Here is a 27,750-nt window from a genome sequence, read left to right as displayed (position 1 = left end):
CACCACCAATGGGTCCTCCCCCGCCAGGAGAGCTTCCACTTCATCCTCAGGCTGAGGCAGCTCCTCTGATAACATCTCCAGCTCCTCCAAAGATGACATTTCCTGGTTTGTGTCAGAATAACAATCCTCTTCTACCTCCCAGGACTGCTTGAGCCATTTTGCAGACACTAACTGCCCCTCCTGAGACCTCTTCACCGGCGCAGACTTGTGTGCCTGATATATCTGAACAACAAACTCAGGAGGTAATCCTCCTTCACATACTAAGGAAATCAAAGCCGGAGTTTGAACTGGCAGAGGAACCGGCACAGAGACTGGCACCGCAAGCAGGCAGGGAGGGACGGAGCACTGAGAGGTGAAGATAAGATGGCGACATTTCCCGCCAAAAATCGGAGCCACCATCAAAACCGACCCGATTGTACCTAAACTGCCCGAATTGGCCCGGCCCCAGCCAGTGGCGCCGACACTTTAACAGCCCCTGCCCCGTCCTGCGAGGATGCCTCAAACACAGTGCAAAATTTTTAAGCACCGCTTGCGCCGACTCCCCACCACTGACAGACTGAACAGCGGTGGAGCTTTTCTGTCATTGCACCTGAAGTATAACGCAGCAATCAAACTCAGCTGGCAAAGAAATAGAGGTCAGCCGCAGAAAGGGAGATCAGGAGCTGTCTTGCCAGTTTAAAATACAGAGAAACAGAGCAGAAACACCAGGTTTCACTGATTGCTCCCCCCTTTTATTTTATTTTTTTTTAATATTCAGCGGCTGCCTCTCCCTGCCTCTAAAGCCCTTCCCCCGAAGAGCTTGAGGAAGCTTATTTTCTGTGCAGAGTTCTCTTGCATGAATCTTTTTTTTTTTAATCAACAGACAGATCAAAGAACTCCAGGGAGGACATGGGGGGAGGGACCCAGCCACCCGAGTTTGACACCCCCGAGGCACTAAGAGACCCCCACAGGCCTCTGCCTCTACTAACAGGCTTTTCAAGGGGTTTTTTTATATCCCAGATGCACAGAAAAAAAGGGCTAAGAAACCTAAAACCAGAATTCAATCAAAGTAAAAGAAATACCCCAGGAAACAAGGGGAAAAGTAGAAGGAAAGAGACTGAAGGGCTCACCACCTTCCACCTGCTGGAGACTGAGATTTCTGGATCTTTCTCTAGTCGGCAAAGGATCTTATTAGCTCTCTATAGTCACAGTTTTCTCAGTCTCCACCTGCTGGAAGGTATGCACAACTCATCAATCACATTCTGGGCTGGTCCGGAGGGACGCTAACGAAATTTGTGTTTCACCACTAAGGCGTCCTCAGGAGCTAAGCATCTGGCAACAAATCAATCACTTAGAACATAGCTGCAAGATCACCAAGTACCAACTTATCACAACGACTGAGTATCAAAAAAACACCTGCATATTTGACTCTGGGAGATGATTACCAGAGAAATACAAGATTTATTATCAGGACTTTTTAAGAGTACTTCATGATGGACTATTGAAGTTTTGTTCATTTTTGAGGGGGGCATACATTATAGTGCACTTTTAATAGTAGTATTACATTTTCTGAAATAAAGTTTGTATTTTGTATATTATTTTGCATTAAGAATTAGTATCTTATTTAGGCTATTTGGTATGTTTTGGACAGGTTGAAAAACCATACTGTTTTTTTTTTCCATTTTTCAATGGAATACATATATATGGCTAATAACCTTGATGGTTTTTGCACCTTCTCTAAAGCGAGAGGTACTTTTTCTGTCCCTAGCAGACTCACAACCTATGTATCAGGCTTGACCATATCAGGAAGGGAACCCAGCTGGTGATGTACTGTTCACAGATGCATCACACAGAAGACACACAATGGACTCTAATAAAACTTACAGGTAATGAAAAGTAGGCAATAAAAGAACTGTTCGCAGCTACAGAACTCTAATACACATAACATAATCATAAAGACAAACATCTGACACTGGGTATAAAATGTAGAAAAACAAAGGAGCTGATTGAGGGGGAGGTTAAAAAAAACCTGAGAAGCTAATTAAATGAAAGACTCAGAAGTACAGAATGACAGTGTCTCCATCCCTACCCCCGCAGATTCTGTCCCCATCCCCATGGGCTCTGTCCTCAATCTGAGAAAGCCTCAAACAATTTTGATTTTATATTTAAATCTTTTTATTAAAGTGTAAAAAGGAACAATATCCTATGCAACTGTTGTGTATAAATTACAAATAGAAAACAATAACAACGGACAGCTATAAATAACCCTCCTCACCAAAACCCGCTAACCTTCCAATCCCAACAATAGCTGATTTCTTCTACCCCAAGGAATCCTAATCCATCCTGTTAAAATGTCCATGGGTACAAAATACAACCCGTTCTGTATGCCCTAGTGGGGAGAAATATGCCCTATGAAGCACTGTTATGATTTTTTAAATCTGTGGATTAAGTAGTCATCAACAATCTCAGGATTCAGCCTAACTCTCCTGTCTTCCACAGTCCTTCCTACAATAGAAAATATATTTTCATCAGATGTGCTAGTAGCAGGAATGTACAGGATCCCCTGTGCAAAATTTGCCAGTTGTGGCCAGAACTTTTGCTCATTTTTCCAAAAAATGAAAACATCACCCGCATCACTCAAACATAAATACCTGTCCAATTCATTAAAAGCCTTCAAAGTAGAGAATGACAAGGGGACAAAGTTTGTCTCTGTCCCCATGGATCTGTCCCCATCCTCATCCCGTCAGATCTACCCCCGCCCTGTCCCCATGGGCTCTGTCTCCGTCCCCATCCCTGCAGTTACTGCTGGTCCCTGTCTCCATGCCATTCTCTACTCGGGAGCAAGGTACTGCAAGCTGGTAGTGGTATCCAAAAAACTGACCATTTGATGAGTCATATGCTGAGGTCTGGTATCAGTCAAGAAGTTTTCATGCATACTGTTTCTGGCTTAATAGCTTGTAAATAACACGTAAGATAACTAAAAGCATGATATTAGAACCTAGACTGGTCTCTGCTATCATCTATTTTTCTCATGTTCTGGTATTAGGACAGAGACCCAGAGATTCAACAACATAGCATAGATCACTATAGGAGTGTTTACTTATACACAAGACAATGTATAGGATAATTCTCAATGAGAAACAGTATATTGGTAAGATAGAACAGAAAAGTCTTTCCAGGCACATAAAAAGGAAAAAAAAAAAAGTAAAATATAGATGAAGACAGAATATTACTTACCTGACTGATCCTCTTTTATCGTATTGGAAATAGTGGAACCAGTTAAAGCGGCTAATGTTGCTGAGGGGGAAGCTCTGTACCTTGACAGCCGGCTAAGCAGCATCTCATTAATACTTTTTGCAGATTCTCCTTCCTTTCTCATAAGTATTATTCGTTCTTGAAGAGGATTTGCCACATATACACCATCTTCTACCTATTTAATTAGAAATAGATAAGGATCATTTCAATAAGGTACCTTGTTGGCTAACCCAAATAAAAAATTAACACCTAAACACCTCACAATCCAGCTTAAAGTGTCTCTCATTGAACTAGAATACATTTCCCTTATAATTAACTTGCAAAAATGGAGGATAACTTTAAATAATTGAAATTATTTACTCCCCTAGCATCTACTTAAAGCACGACTCTTTCTAAAAACTCCTGTACATCTTTGCCATCAGTAGTCCAGTGTACTTCTTTCTACTATTCAGGACACTGGCAATCCGATTTATAAAAGAACATACGTCTGTCATATAAATGTCAGAGGGATTCAGATGGATCAATCATTTTTCAACCATGGATACCATTAAGGAGGAATCCCACAAGACACCCCTTTGCTGTCTATTATGTTAAAAATATTTATCTTTTCACACCGTGGGGGTTATTACTAAAACTCCAAAGATAATATGCATTTATGTGGATAATGTACAAGTCTGAGCCTGCACTTACAGAACTGTGATGAAACTCTGGAATTATCTGGAAAATATATGGACTACATGAATGAACTAGTGCCCATAGACAAAGTGAACAAAGATAAAATGGAAGTATTGTGGGTGGATTCTAACATCCAGCTAAAGGGTTATTCATCTTTTATCTAAGGCAACACGTTATAAGCTTTCTAGTGAAGCAAAACGTCTAGGGGTCATGGGTGTCCAACCTTGGGCTTTGCATACAATGGAGGCAACGTACGCAAATGGATCTCATGCATATTTGGAAAATCCTGAAAACCCAACTGCATTGTGGCCCTCGAGGTTGGACACCCCTGTTTTAGATTCGTCATCACTGATTAGACAGACTGGGCAGTAAATAAAAACCTTTGAGGATACAGACTAGTAAAACAGCTCTACCCTTTTAATCCCTTCTGATTTAGGCTTGTGATGCAAGATACTTAGATTACTACAATAAACCTACTTATGTACAGTTACCACAAAGTTACACATTTTAAAGAACTAGGATGTTTAATACTGAAAAATGTCACAGGAGAGGGCATGGAGAAATTAGATGTTACCTGCTAATTTGCTTTCTTTTAGTCCCTCCAGATTGGTCCAGAGGCTTGGGTTATGCACCCCTACCAGTAGATGGAGACACAACTTCTGGCTTCTGAGTGAGAATATAACAGTCCCAAGTGAAGCAGTATTTACTAAGCAAAATAAATTAACTAGACACCCAGCATTTCCCCCATAATGCCCAGCCATCCTCCTCTTTAAATTTACGTCATTGACCTCTATTTAAATTTTTTTTACATAGTAACAAAGTAGATGACAGCAGATAAAGGACCCGTACAGTACATCTAGTCTACCCAACAAGATAAACGTATAAGATATGATGTGATACTTCATATGTATACCTGATCTTGATTTGTCCTTGCCATTTTCAGGACAAAGACCGTAAAAGTCTGCCCAGCACTGTCCTTGTTCTAAAACTTCTAAAGTCATCATCAAAGCCCCTGAAAAGACCCACTCCAGACCATCCAAATCTGTCCAGCCACGAACAGGGAACAGACCGTAGAAGTTTGCCCAGCACTGGCTTTCCTTCTCAATTACTGGTCTTGCCACCTAATCACCACTAAGCTCCTTTGGATCCATTTCTTCTAAACAGGATTCTCCTTTGTGTTTACCCCATGCATTTTTTAATTCCATTACCATTTTCATCTCCACAGGAGGACATTCCAGGAATCTAACACCCTCTCATTGAAATACTTCCTGGCATTATTCCTTAGTCGTCTCTCTTTCAACCTCAATTCGTGTCCTCTAATTTTACCACCTTCCAGTCTCTGGAACAGGTTTGTTTGTAGATTAAATACCTTTCAAATATTTGAACGTCTGTATCATATCACCCCTGTTTCTTTCCTCCAGGGTATACATATTCAGGTCATCAAGCCTCTTATCATATGTCTTGCTACATAAACCCCACACCATTTTTGTCGCTTTTCTCTAAACTGCTTCAAGTCTTTTTACATCCTTAGCAAGATATGGCCTCCAAAACACAATACTCCAAGTGGGGCCTTACCAAACGACTTGTAAGCAGGCATCAACACCTTTCTTCTGCTGGTTATACCCATCTCTATGCAGTCTAGTATCCTGCTGGCCGCAGTCACCGCCTTGTCGCATTGTGTTGTCACCCTGAGATCCTCAGACACCATCACCCCAAGGTCCCTCCTCCTATCTGGTAGATCTCCTTTGGATTTCTGCACCCCAAGTGCATCACTCTGCATTTCTTTGCACTAAACTGTACTGCAATACCCTTGACCATTCTTCCAATTTTTGGAGATCTCTTCTCATGGATTCTACACCCTCCGGGGTATCCACTCTATTGGCTATCTTCGTGTCATCTGCAAAAGGCAAATTTTTCCTGTTAACCCCTCATCAATGTCTCTCACAAATACATTAAATAGAACCAGCTCCAGTACCGAACCTTGAGGAACTCCACTGCTCACCTTCCTTTCCTCCAAGCGGATTCCATTTATCACCAACCTCTGTCGACTGTACGTCAGTTTCCAATCCAGTTCACCACTTTGGGTCCCAAGTGCAGCCCTCTCAGCTTATTCATGAGTCTTCTGTGAGGGACCATATCAAAGGCTTTGCTGAAATCTAAGCAGATTACATCTAGCCCATGTCCTTTATCCAGTTCTTTGGTCACCCAGTCAAAGAAGTCAATCAGATTCATTTGGCAGGATTTTCCTTTGGTAAAGCCATGTTGCCTCAGATCCTGTAACCCATTGGCTTCTAGAAAGTTAACTATCTTTTCCTTCAGAAATGATTCCATTATTTTTCCTACCATGAGGTTTACTGGCCTGTAGTTTCCCACGTCTTCCTTGTCCCTACATTTGTAATGAGAGACAAATTTATTCGAACAGCAAATTTATTTTTCAAATTTATTTCAACAATGGCAACAGATCCAAACCAAGTACACCCCCCCCCCCACCCAAATCCTAAAGAGGAACACAGCCATTCTTCCTTAGGCTCGCATCCTCAAAGGCAGCATCTCAAAACATCCTGAAACCAGGGCATGTTCTGGACTGGTCTAGGAGGACTAAAAGAAAGCAAAATTAATAGGCCAGATCTAATTTATCCTTCCTTAGCATCCTTCTAGATCGGACCAGACACTTGTGAAGTACCAAAACAGTGACTATTAAGGATGGGCTATCATTAGCCCCAGAGACAAGACTGCTACACCAAACACTGCATCCTGTCAAGCATGAAAACTTGATAGGTAATGTACTAAGCTGGTTTAAAGGCTTCCTAACAGCAAGAACTTATCAAGTGACTGCAAACTCAGAAACATCACCACCATGGAAACCTGAATGCGGAGTACCACAAGGATCACCACTCTCACCAACCCTCTTTAATTTAATGATACCTCTAGCCAAATCACTATCCAACCAAGGACTTAATCCATACATCTATGCAGACGATGTCACGATATAAATCCCATTCAAACAAGACATAACAGAAATCACAAAAGAAATTGAACACAGCCTACAAATAATGAACTCACGGGCGGACACATTCCAACTAAAGCTAAAAGCAGAAAAGACACAATGTCTCATCTTATCCTCACAATATAACACAAACAAACCAAATACAACAAACACCCCAGACTACACCCTGCCGGTCTCAGACAGCCTGAAAATTATGGGAGTCACAATTGACCGAAATCTTACATTTGAAGACCATGCAAAAAACACAGCAAGGAAAATGTTCTACTCAATGTGGAAACTTAAAAGGATCAAACCTTTCTTCCCAAGGGAAGTATTCCGAAGCCTAGTACAATCAATGGTACTAAGCCATCTAGATTACTGTAATGCCATCTATGCTGGATGCAAAGAACAAATCATCAAGAAGCTTCAAACCGCTCAAAATACAGCAGCCAGACTCGTATATGGAAAAACGAAATACGAAAGTGCCAAACCCCTAAGAGAAAAACTGCGCTGGCTTCCACTAAAAAAAACGTATTGCGTTTAAAGTCTGCACCTTGGTCCACAAAATCGTTCACAGGGAAGCACCGGCCTACATGTCAGATCTTATAGACCTGCCCACTAGGAACGCAAAAAGATCAGCACGCTCATTCCTCAATCTCCACTACCCCAACTGTAAAGGATTAAAACATAAATCCATATACGCAACTAGTTTCTCCTACATCTGCACGCAACTATGGAATGCACTACCGAAGGCCATTAAAACAACGCAAGATTTAACTATCTTCCGAAGGCTACTGAAAACTGATCTATTCAAGAAGGCATACCAATAATACTCATCCTCAATACATAATAATAAAGACTACACATGAACTAGAAAAACCGAACTCTTAACACTTGACTGACTGACCTCTTTCACTTTAACCCTTATGCTGAATATAGTGTCACTTTAACCCTTACGTTGAATAACTTCTCTACAATCGATGACCCAATGTATGATACATTCCTATTTATCACATAGAAATTAATATGCACTACCACAATGTATTCCTCTCTACCACGTATGCATGCACCTTAATGCAACGACTTTTGTATTCTGTGACCCGGAAATGGCAATCGCCATTACGGCAAATGTAAGCCACATTGAGCCTGCAAATTGGTGGGAAAATGTGGGATACAAATGCTAATAATAATAATAATAAAAGAATGCAAGGAGGACAAAACAGCCACCTTACAAATATTCTACAGGGTTACCACATTCACCTGCAGAGGCCTCAAGGACTCCCTAGCTTGCTCTGGGATTTGATACACCCTCACCATGGAATGTATAATCCTGAATGGAGAATCTGGAGCTGACCACTCCATCAAAATGATATCTGTAATATCTTGATGCATGGGAAAGGACCTAGAGGGTTTTCGGATTTCCTTAACTAGTATATCCACCTTACGGGGTTCACCCACCTTAGCGTACTCCTCAACGTTCAATACTAAGGACACCTGAGATATAAGTTCTTGTAGTTCATCTCTGTTGAAAATGTACACTACTGAGTTCTCTCATGGGGGGAGGGGGGGGGAATAAAATCTTCCATCCAGGCATCCTCCCCAGGATCCTCCCATTCGTCCTGCGCCTTCTAATAATGGCATAGTCTACTTCTGATTCCTCCTCCCAATACACTTTTTAACACTTCGGGATATTGGAACCGCTCCTGGGACAGTCTCCTGCACCAAAGTGGTCACCAGCCTTTCTTAAACAAAAATCCCTACACATTTCTAAAATGAAATCTAGGAGATCCCCGCTCCCTCAGAGGGTCCACCCCCCCCCCCCCCCCCCATCACCACTGCCTGTTGGACTCGGGAACTGCATCTCACTGTGGCAGGAAAAAAAATCCTTGGGGAGAAATTCAGACAATATATTTCTAGGCATTGAACCTAGAAGGTGGGGGTGGTATATGGAGGCAGTTCACTTCAAGTGGTCACCCCCCAGCTAAAGGCAAGATGCGACAGTAGAAAAGAAAGCAATGAAAACAACAATTCTTAGCAAATCGCTTCTTACCAACACAGCAGGAAGTGAGACTATACAAAAAACTAAACAGAAGATAAAAATTCCACTGAAATGTAGATGGAAAGCGATGACCACAAATGCTTGCAGTGTAAGCTACTACTACTACTATTTAGCATTTCTATAGCGCTACTAAGCAATAAAGTTCATGACCTACAAGCCTTGATGTTAGAGGCAGACTTAGACGTTGTTGCAGTCATGGAGACATGGCTCAATGGTTCCCATGAATGGGATGCAAACATACTACTACTACTATACTACTATTTAGCACTTCTATAGCGCTACAAGGCGTACGCAGCGCTGCACAAACATAGAAGAAAGACAGTCCCTGCTCAAAGAGCTTACAATCTAATAGACAAAAAATAAAGTAAGCAAATCAAATCAATTAATGTGTACAGGAAGGAGGAGAGGAGGGTAGGTGGAGGCGAGTGGTTACAAGTGGTTACGAGTCAAAAGCAATGTTAAAGAGGTGGGCTTTCAGTCTAGATTTAAAGGTGGCCAAGGATGGGGCAAGACGTAGGGGCTCAGGAAGTTTATTCCAGGCGTAGGGTGCAGTGAGACAGAAGGCGCGAAGTTTGGAGTTGGCAGTAGTGGAGAAGGGAACAGATAAGAAGGATTTATCCATGGAGCGGAGTGCTCAGGAAGGGGTGTAGGGAAGGACGAGTGTGGAGAGATACTGAGGAGCAGCAGAGTGAGTACATTTATAGGTTAGTAGAAGAAGTTTGAACAGGATGCGAAAACGGATAGGGAGCTAGTGAAGCGACTTGAGGAAAGGGGTAGTATGAGTAAAGCGACTCTGGCGGAAGACAAGACGGGCAGCAGAGTTTTGAACCGATTGGAGAGGGGAGAGGTGACAAAGTGGGAGGCCAGCAAGAAGCTGATTGCAGTAGTCTAAACAAAAGGTGACAAGGGTGAGGATGAGGGTTTTGGTAGAGTGCTCGGAAAGAAAGGGGCGGATTTTACGGATGTTGTAAAGAAAGAAACGACAGAAACATACCAGGCTACAATCTATTTAAGAAGGATAGAGATGGTCACAAAGGTGGAGGAGTAGCTCTGTATGTGAGAAATGATATCACAGTGACTGAAATGACAGGGGCTTGGGGAAAGGAAGAAGCGATATGGATCACCTTAAAAAGATATGATAGAACCTCTGTCCACGTGGGTGTTGTCTACAGACCTCCGAAATGGCGCCAAGACACACAGCAGCCCTCAGAACCCCCTAAACTCAGGGAGAGAACAAATGCAGAAGGGAGAGGAGAATCCAGCCACTGGATTCAACACCCTTGGAACAGAAGAGAACCCCATGAGCTTTGGCCCCTGAACTGTTAAGAGAGAGAAGAAACCAGAGAACCCAGAGGGAGAAGCTTTGGAGTTTATTTGTTTTTTTAAATTATTAAGTGTACTCCAGAGCCAAAGACCCCTGAAGGCTTTTCTAGCCGCCACCCCCCACTTCCGGCCTACAGACTAACCCAGGGTACACAGGCTTACCATGTCCACCATGTGCTAGAGCAGGGGTTTTCAATCCTGTCCTCAGGAGACTCTTGAATAAACCTGACAGGCTAAAGATAGGACCCGACGTGGTGAACTGGATTAGGAACTGGTTGACGGACAGATGCCAGAGGGTGGTGGTTAATGGAATTCGCTCAGATGAGCCAGTCGGGGTTTTCAGGATTTCCCCACTGATATCCCTGACTGGTTGGTGTGCCCCGAGGACTGGATTAAAAACCTCTGTGCTTGAGACAGAGAAAAATACTGACTCACTGGGGACTGCACAGCACTGTTATAGGCTCAGCTCAGATGTTAGAAGTTCTCACACTCCATTTGCTGGTAGGAGTGCATAACCCAAGCGTCTGAATCAGTCTGGAGGAAACTAAGGAGCCCACACCCATGTTGCTTTTTCATATACAGTATACTATTTTAGCCCATAACACATAAGGCTTTGAGAGGGGTGAGACCTCTGCAGAAGGCCCAAGAAAAAATGACTGGTAAGTAAGCCCCTCTGGGGTATGAAATTATCCATAACTGGGATGGCTCCCCATTTCTCTAATCTTCTATCAATAAGACTTCTGTTGAATATATATATATATTTATATATAAACCTGACTTTTATCCAGTTTAATAAAGAATTTTAGTTGGTATAACAAAAGTATCAGTAAATTCTGTTTGGAGAATAAAGTAAATTTGGGAAAGGTTATATGAGATTTAAATGTATGTGTGACTTATCTATATTTATAATAAATTAATCAAGAAAAATAATAATCTTCAAGTTTTTTTACAACATTTAAATTTACAAATTAAATGTGGACCTTAGATTTCCAATTTTGACAACTAGTCTTCAGAATCCATATAACATGTAGGATAGCATGATGCCCCAGGACATATGATTGATTTAATAGATCTTCCAGCCAGAAACCGAATCAGTTCATCACATACGTATCTGAACCTTCACTAAACAAGCTGCATTGGACTCGGATACAAATCAACCTATGCATCCAATTTTTCTTACTTAAGTACGCAAATGTGGAATGCATTACCAAAGAGTGTGAAAATGATGAACGACCATCAAAACTTCAAGCGAACTTTAAATACCTGTTTTGCAAGGCCTACCCTATTGATTCTACTTGAATGCCTCAACTCTACAATGAATCTATACATACATTGCAATGGACATTTTATTTCTTATTTCCTTGTCCCTTATTGTACCAATTTACCCCTACCTTACCTGACCCTTTTTCTAATTGTATCTGTTTAATACCTACCGTACTTGGCGTTCACCATTACGGTATTTTGTAAGCCATATTGAGCCTGCTAATATGTGGGAAAATGCGGGATACAAATGTTAGAAATAAATAAATAAAGTTCAATACTAAAATCAATCAGCAGCACAAACACAAATTCAAAAGAGAAATATGATTTTTACAGTTTAATGAATACACTCACAGTCAATTCAAAAATATCCATAAAAATAGATTGTCCTTTTGGAATCCTATCTGTCAGAGTCATAGGAGACCAAATCCAGTAGAAGTAAGTACCATCTGAAGAAAGGTGCACAGTGGTCATAGGACTACCGACAGGGAAGTGATTTGGTGGCATACATACAATTTGTGATACCTATAGAAAAAAAAAATTGCACACTTTAAATTATTAAATTACACTTCAATTTTGTGCAAACTTCATTTACAAACAAAATATCAAGGCTACTTCTGAAGAGCTGTGCATTAACTGAACTTATCTTTAAAAAGTGATTTTCAATTAAAAAGTGATTTTCAACCAGTATGCAGATAAGATGTGCAAGTCATAAACAATGACCTACTATCCAAGAGTCTCTAATGTGTGCTAGAAGTTCATTATTTATCTGAAAATGAATTTGCTCAACTGCCCTTTAACAATATTAGTTATCAAAAGGCTGGGAAGAACACCCTGGCATGTTTACCATCTCCACAACCTTCTTCACTTCAGAACTCTGCAGCTTTGAAGACAAATATACAACGACACCGATTATCCGGACTATCCTCTGCAGATAATCATAAATCTGGATAATTGCGTCCCCAAAAGCTAAAAGTGCAAGGCTATTTTCTGTGTTGCGTCCAAGCAAGCTGAAAGGGCAAGGTTTTTTTTCTCTGCCACGTCCCCGCAAGCTTAAAGAGCAAGGTTTTTGTCTGCCGTTTCCCCACAAGCTTTTTCTGTAGTGTATGAGTCAGGAAGAAAAGGAAAGGGCCGGAAAAGGGCTGTTTACATCACTTCCTGCAGCAGACTGTGCGGACCGCAAAGATTGGCTAGGAAGGTACTGTACTGTTGGGCAGATAATGGGTCCGGATAATTAGACATCCGGATAATCAGTGTCGTATTTATTAGCAAGATGAAATCTACAAGCCCCTCATATATTTACACATCATCCTTAGATCATTTTGAACCAACGTACTAAAGGAAGTATAACTCTTGAATGCTAATCACAGATGTAATTGTATGTTAGTCCAATAATAATGTGTTTACACAAAAATAAAAAAGTTAGGTATTTAAGTAGACTAGAATTGTAACCACATTTCTTTGGTTATAGCTATACTTTTTTGTGCCCAGTTTTATCCAAAGGAGGGATATAAAATATTAACCACTTAAATGATGTCTCTTATTTTTTGTTTTAGCTCATGCCTTTTCTGCACTAGCTCAAAGCAAGTTGAATTCAACTACAGTAAAGTATTTCCTTATCAAGAAGGCTTACAACCTAGGCTCGCACCTGACACAATGGAGGGTGAAGTGACTTGCTTAACGTCACAAGAAGGATCGCTGGAAAATGCAGAATTTGAACCTGGTTTCCATGGTACTCAGACTGTTGCTCTAACCTCTAGGCTACTCCTCCACTTTAGTCATTTTAACACTAATTATCTGCTGATATAAGTTGGGAATGCTCAAGCTGGCCTGCAGGTTACTTATAGGTCCTTCTTTGCAGCATGCTGTGCAGCTCCCTATATCGGGACAAGCTGAGCTCTTATTAGCCAACCTGAGGAGTTTGCAGCATGTAAGATTTGCTTTGTAAACAATATCTATATTCATATTTAATAAAGTACTGAAGTGATGGATAATACAGTATTTGCTAGATGGGCTAATGGAAGGATAACTCTGCTAGAACATATATTTGACAGATGACTGTAATCTTATGGGATTTGCAGAAGAAATGCAACAATACTTAACAGTATCTCAAGGGGACAGCTTTGGGTATCAACAATTGATACATTACTTGCATATTTTAGACAGAACAGACTTCCCATCTAAATTTGTTTTTAAACTGAGAAGCTTTTTTAAGTAGACCTCCAAGGAGGGGTTATCAATCTTTCAAATTCACATGGCTCTACAGGCCATCAACTCAGTTAAGTCTTATGATGAACTGAAAGGCTGTTGTGAGAGAGACTCTGGCCTTCAATTTCCTACAATGAATATCCAGAAACTAGTAGTTAGAATTCCAGATATGAATAGCACAGACTTACTTTAATGCCAGTTCTGGGTTCTACACAGAACCTATTTCTCACAAAAGCAGACATATAGCGCAAAGTAACCACTCCTATATGTTTGAAATGTAACCAATGCCACTTTCTTCCATGCTTTCTGGGAATGTCCTAAAATAAAGTTGTTCTGGATGGCTGTTCTACATTACATGGGACAGCTGGTGGGTTGTAGAATCCCGGTAACACGACTGGGGTTCTTAATAGATGCATTTGAAGATTTAGTGAATTAGGATAAGGGCAGTTTGTTCCTTCTCTATAAAGTGGGGTTGGTGGGCAAGAAGTACATTTTTCAGGCTTGGATAAATGAAGTCCCTCACTACATACTGGAGTTGGTGAAATCAATTTCATAGCTTGATGATGATGGAATTGAGAAGGACTAAATTATCTGTAAAAAGGAAGAGGGGGGGTTTTTTTTAATCTATATGGGTATCTACTTATAGTCTCTTTCCACCAGAGCATGAAACTTGGTGTTTAATACATTGTGAAAGCAGCAGCAATGGAACAAATGGATCCCGTAATGCATTACAATTCATGCCAGTGGGGTATGGAGGGAAGGAGGTCTAAGGAGGGTAAGAGCTGCTACAGGTTGACAGCGACTGTAGGCTAACAGAGTATGCGAGTGACGAGAGTGGGGATTGTTAAGAGTCAGGGTTCCACATACTTGATTCAATATTTGATTTGTTGGGGTGGAATGGTGGGAAGGATGGACTAGGGGAAGGCAGATTAAAACAGTAATGCCTTTATGATTTCTAGTTGAAGTTGTTCTCTATAGTGGGATTGGACACAAACTAAGAAGGGTTGGGAATTTGCTATGTTAAATGAAAAGCTTGTATTTCATATTTGTTGAGAACTGATGTTGTTGTTTCTGCTGGAATTAATATAAAAAAAGACAAACTAAAGTACTGAAGTGATTATGAACTAAAGCTTTCTTTTTCCCTAGGTAAGAACAAATTTGGAAAGAGGTAGAATACCTCATGCAGTTACCACAGTTACCAAAATCAAGTTAGACATTTTTAAAGTGTACATGCCTTCAAGCATCTTTTCTAAAAATGTTAAACTGAGGAGTTAGAACTTGAAAACAAATCAAGCTCTGAGAAAACTGTTGTCTGTGAAAGCAGAACTAATTAAATTCAATTATACATGTAACTCCCTCACTGTAAGATACATTGCTGTTATGCTTGTTCTGGAAGTTTGAGCCAACATAACTATCAATGCACTAAAAAAAAAAAAAGTGTGAAAATTTATTATTGGACGTTCCTGATGAGAATTATATAAATTACCAAAACTCACAATTACAGTCAGTAGTCAATAGGAAATATACATAAATCCAAAAATCCAGACTGCTCGGGGATTGCGTCAGTCTGGATTTTTTGGATGATGCAACTTCCTGTCTTCGGGAAGGAAGGTACAGGTCAGAGGGGAAAGGCCCGATGCATGCCAGAGGTAAATGTGAGTAAGGTGCCACTGGAACTGCAAAGACTTCAGGACAGGTTAGAGAGAGAACAAGTGAGCAAGGCCAGGAGTGGGGGGAAAGACGTCAGACCATGTGGGGAAGGAAAGGAAGGTGGGAGATGTAGCCATGAGGGGGGGGGGGGAGTAGTCTGGATTCTAGGGCAGTTGGCACGCAAATTTAAAGGGCTCAGATTCTCTGGTGATTCAGATTTCTGGCATCCGAATTTCTGGACTGTATTAGAGTAGACAAACATTCTAACGTTTCAAAATTGCTTATCTTTTCCTTTTGAAGCAGAGTTCTTTACCATGGGAAAAAATCAAACATAAATATCGCTTTAAAAGCCTATCCACTGGACTAAGTTGCCTTCAAAACACTAGAAACCTAAGCTATCTCAACTGTGGAATTTTTTTAAAGTTTAACACATAGAAAGTGAAGATAATATGGACTTGATTCTTCAAATTATTTTTGGCCTCTTGAAGATGAGAAGCAGGAAATAGTCAAATTTTGATTAAATTATCAACTGTTGCAAAACAAAATATTCAAAAGGTAAGACCAATTTTTTAAAAAACCTGTATTTGCAGCCTAAAAACAAAAAAATTTGCAATTAGAAAAAGAAGTTCCATTAATATGTTCCATGTCATCTACAGACATGGCCACAAACATCTAGTTCGCCTTTTCGCCTCCAAGAATTCTCAAACTCAAACACGTCATATTCTCACCCAAGGCTTGAGAAAGTCTGAAAAAGGAGAGCTATTGTACAGTTCTCATAACTTTCACTGGAAGTAAATGTGACCTGTTCAAAAATATGCTTTTAGAAAAACAGGAAAGATAGAGCCCCTCTTTTTAAACCTGCATAACCGAAAACATTAAACTGCCATCTATGCTTTCCATGCAGAAGTTGCTTTTAAAGGGCAAGTGCCACAGCAGTCATTTAGCTTTTAAATAAATACTATTTTGGCCATCTGATCAATATCCAAGTCTTAAGTGGGTATTTGAAATTTCTTTTATCTGAACTATTAATCAAAAAATTAAAGAACCAAGGCTCTAAAACTACCTAGAGATTCTCTCAGGGTTGATTGATGTATCGAGATCAGCAATCATTTGTAGTATGGAATGCTGCCAGGATTTGGGTTTCTCCCAGGTACTTGTGACCTGGCTTGGCCACTGTTTGGAAAACAGGATACTGGGGTAGATGGACCACTGGTCTGACCCAGTATGACTACTCTTGTGTTCTTATGTTCTTAATAAAACTCCAAACAACTAATAAGACTCAAATTGCTGGCTTTGATTTAGATCACAGATTATGTTTGGACAAATCTCTAAAATCAATTACTTTGGAAATTATAACTGGTAAGACAACATTAACGTATATATTGAGAAAAAATAAAAATCATAAAAAGTGCTTGGAGTCCTATTTTAGAAAGGAAGAGGAGATGGGGATTAAGATGTTCCAGGCCAGTACATGCACAATTCCCCATGTATTTTACAAAGGATTTGTGAAGCGCAGAGCCTCTTGTAAAATACAGAGCCTCTTGTAAAATATATGGTAAAATTAGGTCTTACCTGATAATTTTCTTTCCTTTAGCAACAGCGGATGAATCCAGGAACTGGTGAGTTGTGTCCATCTACCAGCAGGTGGAGATAGAGATAACAGAACTATTGGGAGTAATAGCAGACGACCAGTCCCTCTTATCAGTTAGTATATGTCTTTCAAAAGCAGTAGAAGTAGGCCAATCAACTCAATAACGAACGTAAAACACATCCTCACTATAATATTTTAATTCTCTTTATTAAATGTTATCATTTTACATTCATATAAACAATAAATGTGGAAAACTTAGAAATTATTGTACAAATCATCAATAAAAGAAAAAAAAAAGAGGGAATTGTAGTCTAACTTTTTATCCACAATATTTTGGATCCAAGAACAAGGTAAAATTAATAAAAAAAGAAAAAAAGATATAATGAAAGAAAACAAGTTTTCCCCATACCAACAGCAGAAGGTCCACCAATACTGCAATCAGGCCGCAACATTATCCCCTGAGACAGCTCCAGGGAGTTATTTCATTCGTTCTCTACTTTCAACAAAATCTTTAAGTTTCTTGGTGTCAAAAAAAGAGATATGTACTTGATTCAAATAATATAATACATTTGCAGGGAAATTTGATAAAGAAGATGGCTCCTAGAGCCAGAACTCTTGACTTAAACGTCATTAGTTCTTTCCTTCTAACCAAAGTCTCCCTTGCCAAATCAGGAAACATATTTATTTTCTCTCCCAAGAAAGTTTCATTAACATGTTTAAAAAATAAACTTAAGATGTTAATTTTGTCCAATTCAAGGGCAAATGTTACTAACAAAATAGCCTGTTCCTTTTCCACTGAAGTTTCTAATATGTCCATTAAATTCAAACTTTCTTTTGGCAAGTCTTCTTTGGTTTTGTAGGAACCTTTAATATAATAAAGTTTAGTCACGGGTGGCTGGTTCTCACTCAGCAATCTCAGTATTTCTAACATATATTTTTTAATAGTTCCAGAGGAAAAATATAAGAAGATTTAGGAAAATTTAAAAGTCTTAGATTATTCCTCTTGAGCTGATTTTCTATGTTTTCCATCTTCCGAGCATGTGAATTTTTTTCCTTTATCACTGAAATTACCACTTCTTTAACCAATTTTAATTCAGTTCCTACATTGCCAACTTCCTTTTGTTGTGCCTCTATCTTATTGGACATTAATAGGAAATTATTTAGTTCAACTGTGTCTCTCCGCAGAGACTCTGAAATTTGCAGTAGTGATGAATTAACCGCCTGTATAGCGTCCCAGAGTAGGTCCAATGTGGCTTTTTCTGGTCTTACCGGGCCGACGTTTTCTCCAGAAACCAGCCTCCAGGGCAAGGAGGGTTTCGGTGAAACCAACTCTCCCTCCTTAGATGTAACTCCCAGGGAAGATGTAGCGATAGGGCCTCCCCTGTTCCTCTGGAGATCGAAACCAACTTCGGGTGTCTCCAGCTGCAGAACACTTCCCTTCTCACTAGCATTTCCACGTCGCAGCGGGGTCATACCCAAGGGAGGGCTAAGCGACACTCCCTCGATGCTGCAGTTCGCCGATGTAGTCGCGTTTCCTGCTAAAGCAATCATTGGTTTCGCAGACGCCTGGACCCTGAACACTTTGAGGGTAGGCTGGCGAGCGGTAGGGTTCCCAACCGGGCCCGAGGAGGTAGGGGCTCCGGTTTTCCATTTTCTCTTCCCCATCCCAGCTGGGGAGTGCACCGTTAGCATGCCAGCTCCTACGGCATACGTCTGCTCCAGATGCCATCTTGGATCCCATCCTCACTATAATAAGAGAGAACCAACTAGGAAACTAAGTTCCAACAGTCCCTGCCTAAGCAGTTTCTTTCCCTTTTTTTTTTTTTTTTTAATGTCTGTCTGAATCTGCATTAGAGAAAAAAAAAACATAGCAGCGGAAAAAAATAGTTGGCTAAAGGGAGGGATCCTGGATTCATCTGGTGTTGCTAAAGGAAAGAAAATTATCAGGCGAGATCTCATTTTACCTTGTCACAAACAGCAGATGAATCCAGGAACTGGTGGGATGTACCAAAGCCTACCCTAAGAAGGGCGGGAAGCAGACATCCTCCGAGCCAACACCTGAGCTCCGAAACGCGCATCTTCCATCGAGGCGACATCCAACCAATAGTGTTTGACAAAAATATGCTGACACGCCTAAGCAACTGCTTGACAAATGTCATCCACATGAAGGGTAGAGGTCTCCGCCCAGGACGTCGCCTGCACACGAGTAGAGTGAGCTCGTAGAGCCAAAGGTGGCTATCGACCTTGTGACAGGTACGCTGACCCAATGGCCTCCTTAATCCAATGCACTCTAGAGGCTTTTGGAGGCTGCTTCACCTCTCCGCAGCCCCAAAAGAAGGACAAAGAAGATCACCGAAATTCACTGGTGATCTGGAGGTAACATAAAAGAACCCTCCGGACATCCAATAGTCGAAGGGATGCAAACGCCTCTGGAAAATCCTCTTTTTGAAAAGATGAAAGGAACAGTCTGATTGAGATGGAATTCTGAAACTACCTTCGGAAGAAAGGAAGGAACCGTATGAATCAAGACCCCTGAATCTGAACACTGCAAAAAGGGATCCCTACAAGACAAAGCCTGCAGTTCGGAAATGCGCCGAGCTGAGGTAATAGCCACCAAAAACACCGCCTTACGCACAAGATCCTTATCCGTTGCCTTTTGTAAAGGTTCAAACAGAGGCATCTGAAAAGCACTGAGCACCAGGTTTAGCCGCCAAGGAGGACAAGGTTGCTGTAGAGGCGAAGATGAAGGACTCCTCGCAAAAAGCGAACCACATCCAGGTGAGCTGCTAAGGAGAATCCGGCTACTCGACCTCGAAAGCAAGCTAGAGCCACTACTTGCACTCGCAGAGAATTATACGCGAGACCCTTAGAAAGACCTTCCTGGAGGAAATCTAATATCACTGAAATCGACGCCAGGAAGGAAGAACCAGTCTTCTGCTCGCACCACGAAGAAAAGATTTTCCATACACGGGCATAAGCGTACGAAGTGGACCGTTTCCATGCTTGTAGAAGGATGGTAATCACAGGTTCCGAAAACCCTTTATTTCTCAATCAGTTCCTTTCAATAGCCAGGCCATAAGACCAAAGCGGGAGGAATTTTCCATCTGAACAGGGCCTTGGCACAGTACAGCCAGCGTTACTGGAAGTCGCCGTGGAGTGTCGTGCAGTAACCAAACAAGGTCTGCGTACCATGGCCTTCGGGCCCAGTCTGGAGCCACCAGGACCACGAGCCCGCGATGACGACTGATGCAATGGAGAACTCTTCCTATCAGAGGCCAAGGAGGAAACACAGAGTAGCCCCTGCTTTGGCCACGGCTGCAGTAGAGCACTGATTCCTGCAGACTTGGGCTGTCTTTTTCAGGAGAAGAATCTGGGCACCTTGGCATTCTGTACCGTGGCCATGAGGTCCATCACCGGAGTTCCCCAGAAACGAGAAATCAGTCTGAATGCAGCTGCCGATAGCATCCACTCCGCCGCATCCAACAGAGCTCGACTGAGGAAATCCACCTGGATATTGGACTGACCCGCAATGTGAGCCGCTGAAAGGCAAAGAACATGAGTCTCCGCCCACTCCATGAGACGGGATGCCTCCACCGCTAGAGGCACACTGCGAGTCCCTCCTTGCCCATTGATGTAAGCTTCCGTCATCAATTGGTCTGACAACACTCGAACAGGTTTCCCTTGTAGGAGATCCTGAAACTCGCCCAAGGCATTCACCACCGCTCTCAACTCCAAACGATTTATGGACCACTCCACCTCGAGAGGGGTCCAAGTCCCCTGAGTCCCCTCTGTGTAGACAATGAGCTCCACAACCCACCAGACTGGCATCCGTCACAACCACCACCCAATTCAGGGAGGCTAACGGCATGCCCTTCTGCAAAGTGGTCGGGCAGATCCACCAAGACATGCTGGTCCTGGCCGCATCCGTCAAGGGCAGACACCATTGATAGTCCAGAGAAGTTGGAGACCATCTGCTCAGAAGAAACAACTGCAGAGGACACATGTGAGCCCTCGCCCAGGGCACCACTTCCAGGGTAGCTGCAATAGACCCCAGGACTTGCACACAGTCCCAAATTCAAGGACGAGGCATCCATAGCAAGGGGTGCACCTGTGCCACCAGTTTTATTCTTCAGTCACTGGGAAGGAAGACCTTCCCTACCTTTGTGTCGCAGAGAACCCCCAGGTATTCCAAGGTCTGAGTCGGACACAGTTGACTCTTGTCCAAGTTGATAATCCATCCCAAAGACTGAAGAAGAGAGATCACCCTGGAGGTGGCAGTCCGACTCTCCGCAGGAGAGTTGGCTTGAATCAACCAGTCGTCAAGACAAGAAAGCCGCCACCACCACCATGACCTTTGAAAAGGTGCGAGGCGCCGAGGCCAGGCCAAAGGGAAGAGCTTGAAACTGGAAGTGACGACCTAATGTCGCAAACCTGAGGAACCTCTGATGCGGTTGCCAAATTGGAATGTGCAGGTAAGCTTCTTTGAAGTCTAGCACCATCAAGAACTCTCCCAGCTAGACTGCCGCAATAACGGCTCGTAACGTCTCTATGCGAAAATGACGAACTCGCAGAAACTTGTTCACGACCCTTAAATCGAGAACCGGGCTAAAAGCTCCGCCTTTTTTGGGTACTACAAAGTAAGTGGAATAGCGGCCTTTGCGCAATTCAGGAGGTGAGACTGGCACTATGGCTCCCAACCTTAGAAGTTCTCACAATGTGGCTAGAACCACTACACGCTTCAAATGCGTTCCGCATCGAGATTCCAGAAAAACGTCTGTGACAGGCGCACCACGTCTAGTACCCATTGGTCTGAAGTGATCTTGACCCACTCTGGGAGAAACAGAGAATGTCGCCCCCCTATCTGCTGCACCCCAGAACGGGCCAGCGCCCCATCATTGCGAGGTGCGGCTCCCTGCCGACCGGGGACACCCGCAGCTAGCTTTTCATTGCGAAAGGAAAATCTTTGCTGGAAACGGAGATGCTGAAAGGAGCCAGAAGTCCGACCTGGGCGATAATGACGCACATCCTGAAAACGGGATTTAGTGGGTCCCTGTCTGGAAGCCGGCCTAGGCCTATCTTCAGGGAGGCGCTGGGATTTGGACTCCCCCAAATCCTTAATTTTTTCCAAGTCTTCTCCAAACAACAGTTTACCTTGAAAAGGCAGACGGATAAGTCGCTGCTTGGAAGCCATGTCAGCCAACCAATGACAAAGCCACAACATCCTCCGAGAGGAGACAGCCAAAGCCATAAGCTTGGCCGAAGAACAAACCAAGTCATAAAGGGCGTCCGCTAAATAAGACAGAGCTACCTCCATTTGAGAAAAAGCCAGAGACCCAGAACCATCAATCTCCTGAAAAGACTCTTGTCCGGAGTGGAGCCAACTCGGACAAGCTCTAGCCACATAGGAACTACAAATGTAAGACTGAAGAGTCAACGAAGCTACCTCAAAGAAACGCTTCAAATATGCTTCCAGACATCTATCTTGCATGTCCTTGAGTGCTACTCCACCCTCCACTGGCAGTCCTTTTAGTGATCACAGTCACTAAGGCATCCACCTTAGGGAGGGCTAACTTCTCCAATCGCACCGACGTGACCAGATAAAGACGAGACATGGCCTTGGAAACCCTCAGAGCGCTATCTGGATCCGCCCACTGAGCAGAAATCAACTCATCAATGGCCTCACGCACTGGAAAAAACCTAGCAGGATGTCTAGTGCTGGTCATCTTAGCATTCACAGACTGTGCAGCTGCAACATCTGGGTCTTCAATATTTAAAACTTCTAAAGCTTGCGAAATTAAAGATGATAACTCATCTTTGTGGAAAAGCCACACCGAAGATGAATCATCTATCTGATCCCGAGGAAGGTCAAGCTCCTCAATCTCCTCCCCCACCGCCTGTCGCCAAGATCTCTCAGAGGGAGCCACGACCGACAGCGCCTCCGATCCCGGGGCCAAGGACCCCTCCTCATCACCAGGAGAGATCCTTCTCCTCTTTTAAAAGTCACTACATCATCCGTCAGGGGCCCCAAAATACCCTTCTTGGTCTCAAGAACTGCCGAAAGTTCAAAGGAGAGACCTGAGGAAGAAAGGGGGAGGGCCCTTTCAGAACAAATGCCTGATACATCAACAGAACAAACTCTGGATAAAAAAATTCCCCCGGGACAATAGGAGCCGCAGGACTGGGACCTATCCACGTTTCTGACCCCCCCCCCCCCCCCCCCCCCCCCCCCCCCCCCCCCCCCCCCCCCCCCCCCCCCCCCCGACAATGCTTCATCTGAAGAAGGCAGAAGAGCAGGAACCACTACTTGAACCACTAGGCAAAATGGTGCGCAAACCATGCACCAGCGCGGGAAAACGCCGTCTCCCCGGAGGAAGAGCCCTCTGCCCCAGGCACCTCAGCACTGCAAATTCCCACCGCCAAATGCTGCTTCCCACAGCGGGAACAGCGTTTGACTGTTTCCACCGCCATGCCACCCGGCGAAGAGGAAAACAAGCCGAAGCCGGCACTTATCAGCTGATCCCCCTGCAGCGCTGGCTCGGGCAGCAAGACCAAGGGAAACCGTTCTGGCTCTAAGAGCAGCAGAAATCAGGCACAGAAGTAATTACTCTCACCTCTCAATATTACTTTTTTTATTATTAAATTCTATGGTTCTCTTTTTTTTTTTTAGTGAAAGAGAAAATTGAAGTCTGTCAGCAGAAAGTACGGGGTGAGGCAGGGACCTTGAAGTAAGGTAAGCCTCCAAAGCTGACATCTTCAGTCAGACACCCCCTCCCAGCTCAACCTGCCAGCAGCCCAGCAGCACTCTCAGTGGCCTTGAATCCAGGAGCTGGAGAGAAGCCAAAGCCGTCCACCCACCTGCTGGAGATAGAGATATACTAACTGATAGAGGGGCTGGCTGGCTGCTATTACTCCCAATAGTTCTGTTATCTCTATCTCCACCTGCTGGTAGATGGACACAACCCACCAGATTCATCTGCTGTTTGTGACAAGGAAGTAAGGATATGCAAGACTGCAAGTCCATGTCTCTACAAATCCAGCATCCAGAGGGAATGGCAATTTTATAAAGCTGCACATTGTGGGGAGGGGGGCTGCTTTTTCCTAGATGTGTACAGGAGCAGCTTTGCAAAACTGCTGTTCATGAGGATCCATTTTGCTTATCCTCCTCAACCCAACATCAAAATCCCCTTGATGATTTCCCCCACACACAATTTCAGTCTTCTAATGAGCTTAATCCCCCTAACCCTCTATGAGTGTCCCCATAGCAGACCACAATCCCAATCCAAACCCTTTAGTCTTTGTATCTGTCCCTTCAAGCAGGCACTTATGTGTGCAGATGTCTAGATTTTGTCATACCCACATGTATTCCCTTATAAAATTGGCATGCACATCAAGATGGTAGGTCTGCCAAAAACACTTCCTCTCCATGCCCCAAATCATGCCCCCCCCTGAAATCTAGAGATGCAGTAGGTTGCCAAGTGTAAAGAGCAAACTTTAAAAATCACACTTACATATGTATGACAATCTGCAAGTTGTTAAGAGGTACTATTTACACATGCGGATCCCAGACTGGTGATAATCAAAGTGCACAACTACCTGCATAAAGAAGAAATTATGAGGGGCTTTCGACTGAAAAGGGACACTTTGAGATATGACGGGGCCCAGATAAAAATCTTTCAAGATTGAGCCCGCACAAGTGGGATTTATCCCCAGAAGGCACTCTGTATTGCATATTCGGAGAGTCTTACTGGCAATGGCGCAGTGCCGGCATGAGGAGAACCCTGGGATTTTGGTGAGCCTCGATGCCACGAAGGCTTTTGACAGGGTCGGGTGGAATTTCTTGTTTTATATGCTGGACTGGATAGGAATCCCTGCTGGAGTGAGGCAAGCAATTGGGGCTCTATATACTGGTATGGAAGCATATGTTACAGCAAACGGGGGGGCTCTCAAAGAGGTTTCAGATAGGCAGGGGAACACATCAGGGCTGCCCCTTATCCCCACTCCTGTTCGATCTAACACTGGAACCACTATTACGTCTTCTAAACTCAGATCCAAGAATCAAGGGAGTACAGTTGGGAGAGCAGGAGGTCCGAGCTCTGGCCTATGCCGACGACGTCCTCCTGGTTCTGACCAACCCGCAGGAGTCCTTTGAGGCTGCCCTGGCATTTATCAAGGAGTACGAGCGGCTGTCGGGGTTCAGCCTTAATCTTTCCAAATCTTGTGCGATGCCCATGGATACTGATACCAAATTATGCTGGCAGGGGGAGGCTCCACTTAGATGGGAGACAACAAAAATGAAATACTTAGGGATGTACATTTCTAGTGACGGGTCCTCCATGTACAGCGATAACATAGCCCCATTGATAGAGATGACTAGAAACAAATTGTCCATGTGGAAGGAATTGCCACTTACAATCTGGGGTAGAATAGCACTATTCAATATGGTGGTTGCTCCTAGGTGGTTATATGTCTTTCAACTACCACTGTTTTGAAACGCAAAGAAGAAAAGCTGTTACAGCGCCTGATACAAATGCTCTGGCAGGGGAAGAAACCTAGAATACCTTACTATCAGATGATAGCCCCAAGGGAGGGGGGTGGCATGGGGCTTTTAAATATCAAATTTTTGGCAATTGCAAGTTCCATGACACATATAAATGACTGGTATCGGGGGACATCTGATTTCTCTATCACACCGGTGGAGACCTCGGTATTCCCAGATATACATTTCAGCCACTTGCACCACTCCGGGACTCCCCTGCCTACTGCAGCATTTCAGAGACACCCTCTTTTGAAATCTCTCAGGGAAACTTGGAGGTGGGTGTGCAGACGTTATCACTTCTCCTCCCGTACATCCCATTGGCTATCAATATGCAACAATCCAGCATTTCCACCAAGCCAAGGGGTTAGCATATTTAGCAAGTGGGCACAAAAGGGGATAGTATACCTGGCACATATAGTCACAGAACAGGGACGAATTCTCCCATACCTAGAACTTCAGTCTCGGTACGGAATTCCCCCGACATATCAATTTGCGTATCGCCAGCTGAGCCATTATGTTGCTTCCCTAGAGTGGACAGACCTTACAGAGGATGTGGTGGAGGTTCTTTCAGAAGAGTTTACTTTGGGAACACAGCTTCCAATACCACTGAGATTCCACCACCAACAACTTAAGGCTATGACAGCAGAATTAGATTTCCGGCAGCTCGCGCGGGAGTGGTCAAGGGATTTGGCCTGTACATTTACAGAAGAAGAGTGTAGATCATACTTAAAATCTATCTACAAGCAGCGGCTTTCCATACCACAGAGAGAGAGGCTATATCAATGGCTGTTGAGAACACACATATCTCCTCACAGAGCACAAAGGGCGGGGTTTACTGCCGAAGGAACCTGCCCTAAATGTAACCAAGGTGCGGCCACTCTTGGGCATATGTTCTGGAGTTGTCCCTTTGTGGAGCGGTTCTGGAGGCAGGTTGTGAGGGGAGTAGACCAATTATGGAATTGTACCCTTGTTGTGAACCTCTAATTTTATTTAATAACTTTAAGTTTACTGCAGAACCCCCAGAGGGCTTTAGGGCATTTACTAAGGTGGCTATGTATTTTGGAATAACTACAATTTTACAATTTTGGAGGGCAAAGGAAATACTACCTCTACAGACATGGCGTGCACAGTTAGTGAAACAAATGAGAATAGACCGGTGTGGAGTGACTGATTTGGAAAGCCCCGCGGGCATCAGGTTTAGGGCACAATGGGAGGTGCTGTGGATCACTCTTCCGTCTAGGGCACAAAGTCTATTGCTGAATTTTTTATTTTCCCTGGTGCCCCATGGGCCCGGTCACCAAGCAGAAAGCCTGTTGATAGCGGAGTAGGTGGTACAATACCTATTGATAAGAGGGGCCTCCAGTCCAGACCGCATCACTCTGACAGTACAAAAACCTTTTTTAGGCATGCAGTATGTAATGAGAGACACCATCACATTTGACACCGACCACTGAGAGACCCGAACAACATATATAGTTGACCTCACAATGGAGCAAGGAGGGGGAAGGGTAGAGGGAGGGGCAGGTAGGGTAGGTTGGTAGGGGGGGATACACCTTAAGGTTAATGTAGTTTAGGTAACTCACACAAGTTGCAGTGAAATAAAAGAGTTTATTATGGAGTAATCTAGCCAGATGATTGTTAGCTGTTGCTCTCGTTATACTTGTAATATTGGGGTGTGACAATGTATAAGGAGTATCAATGGGTACCTAGAGGGTGGGAGGGGGAGAAAATATAAATGCCATACTGTAACTTGAAATGTTGATTGAACCTGTTGGATGACAATTTTTGTATGCATCTTCTTTGACAAGGAACTGTCTAATTGTCAGTTACAATTAATAAAAATGATTTAAACATAATATAAGGTGCATGGACTACCAAGGCTTGGAGCTCACTGACTCTACGAGATGAAGTAACAGCCACCAAGAAAATGACCTTCCAGGTCAAGTACTTCAGATGGCAGGAATTCAGTGGCTCAAAAGGAGCTTTCATCAGCTGGGTGAGAACGACATTGAGATCCCATGACACTGGTGGAGGTTTGACCGGTGGCTTTGACAAAAGCAAACCTCTCATAAAACGAACCACTAAAGGCTGTCCAGAGATAGGCTGACCTTCTACATGTTGATGATAAGCACTGATTGCACTAAGGTGAACCCTTACGGAGTTGGTCTTGAGACCAAACTCTGGTAAGTGTAGAAGGTATTCAAGCAGGGTCCGTGTAGGACAAGAAA

General features: G+C 43.2%; 1 protein-coding gene across 1 annotated transcript in view; it reads right to left on the bottom strand.

Annotated features, from left to right (window-relative positions):
* The window catches only part of HECTD4 (HECT domain E3 ubiquitin protein ligase 4), a 467,625-nt gene that overhangs the window by 344,365 nt on the left and 95,510 nt on the right, over positions 1–27,750 (bottom strand). The window contains 2 exon segments of the mRNA XM_030218637.1: positions 3,217–3,409; positions 11,892–12,062. Of these exon segments, the coding sequence (XP_030074497.1) occupies positions 3,217–3,409; positions 11,892–12,062 (364 nt within the window).

The sequence above is a fragment of the Microcaecilia unicolor genome, chromosome 11 (assembly GCF_901765095.1).
Source record: "Microcaecilia unicolor chromosome 11, aMicUni1.1, whole genome shotgun sequence".
NCBI classification, from domain to species: domain Eukaryota; kingdom Metazoa; phylum Chordata; class Amphibia; order Gymnophiona; family Siphonopidae; genus Microcaecilia; species Microcaecilia unicolor.
Note: the sequence above shows the minus strand (reverse complement) of the source record. Positions and strands in the feature narration are given on the sequence as shown.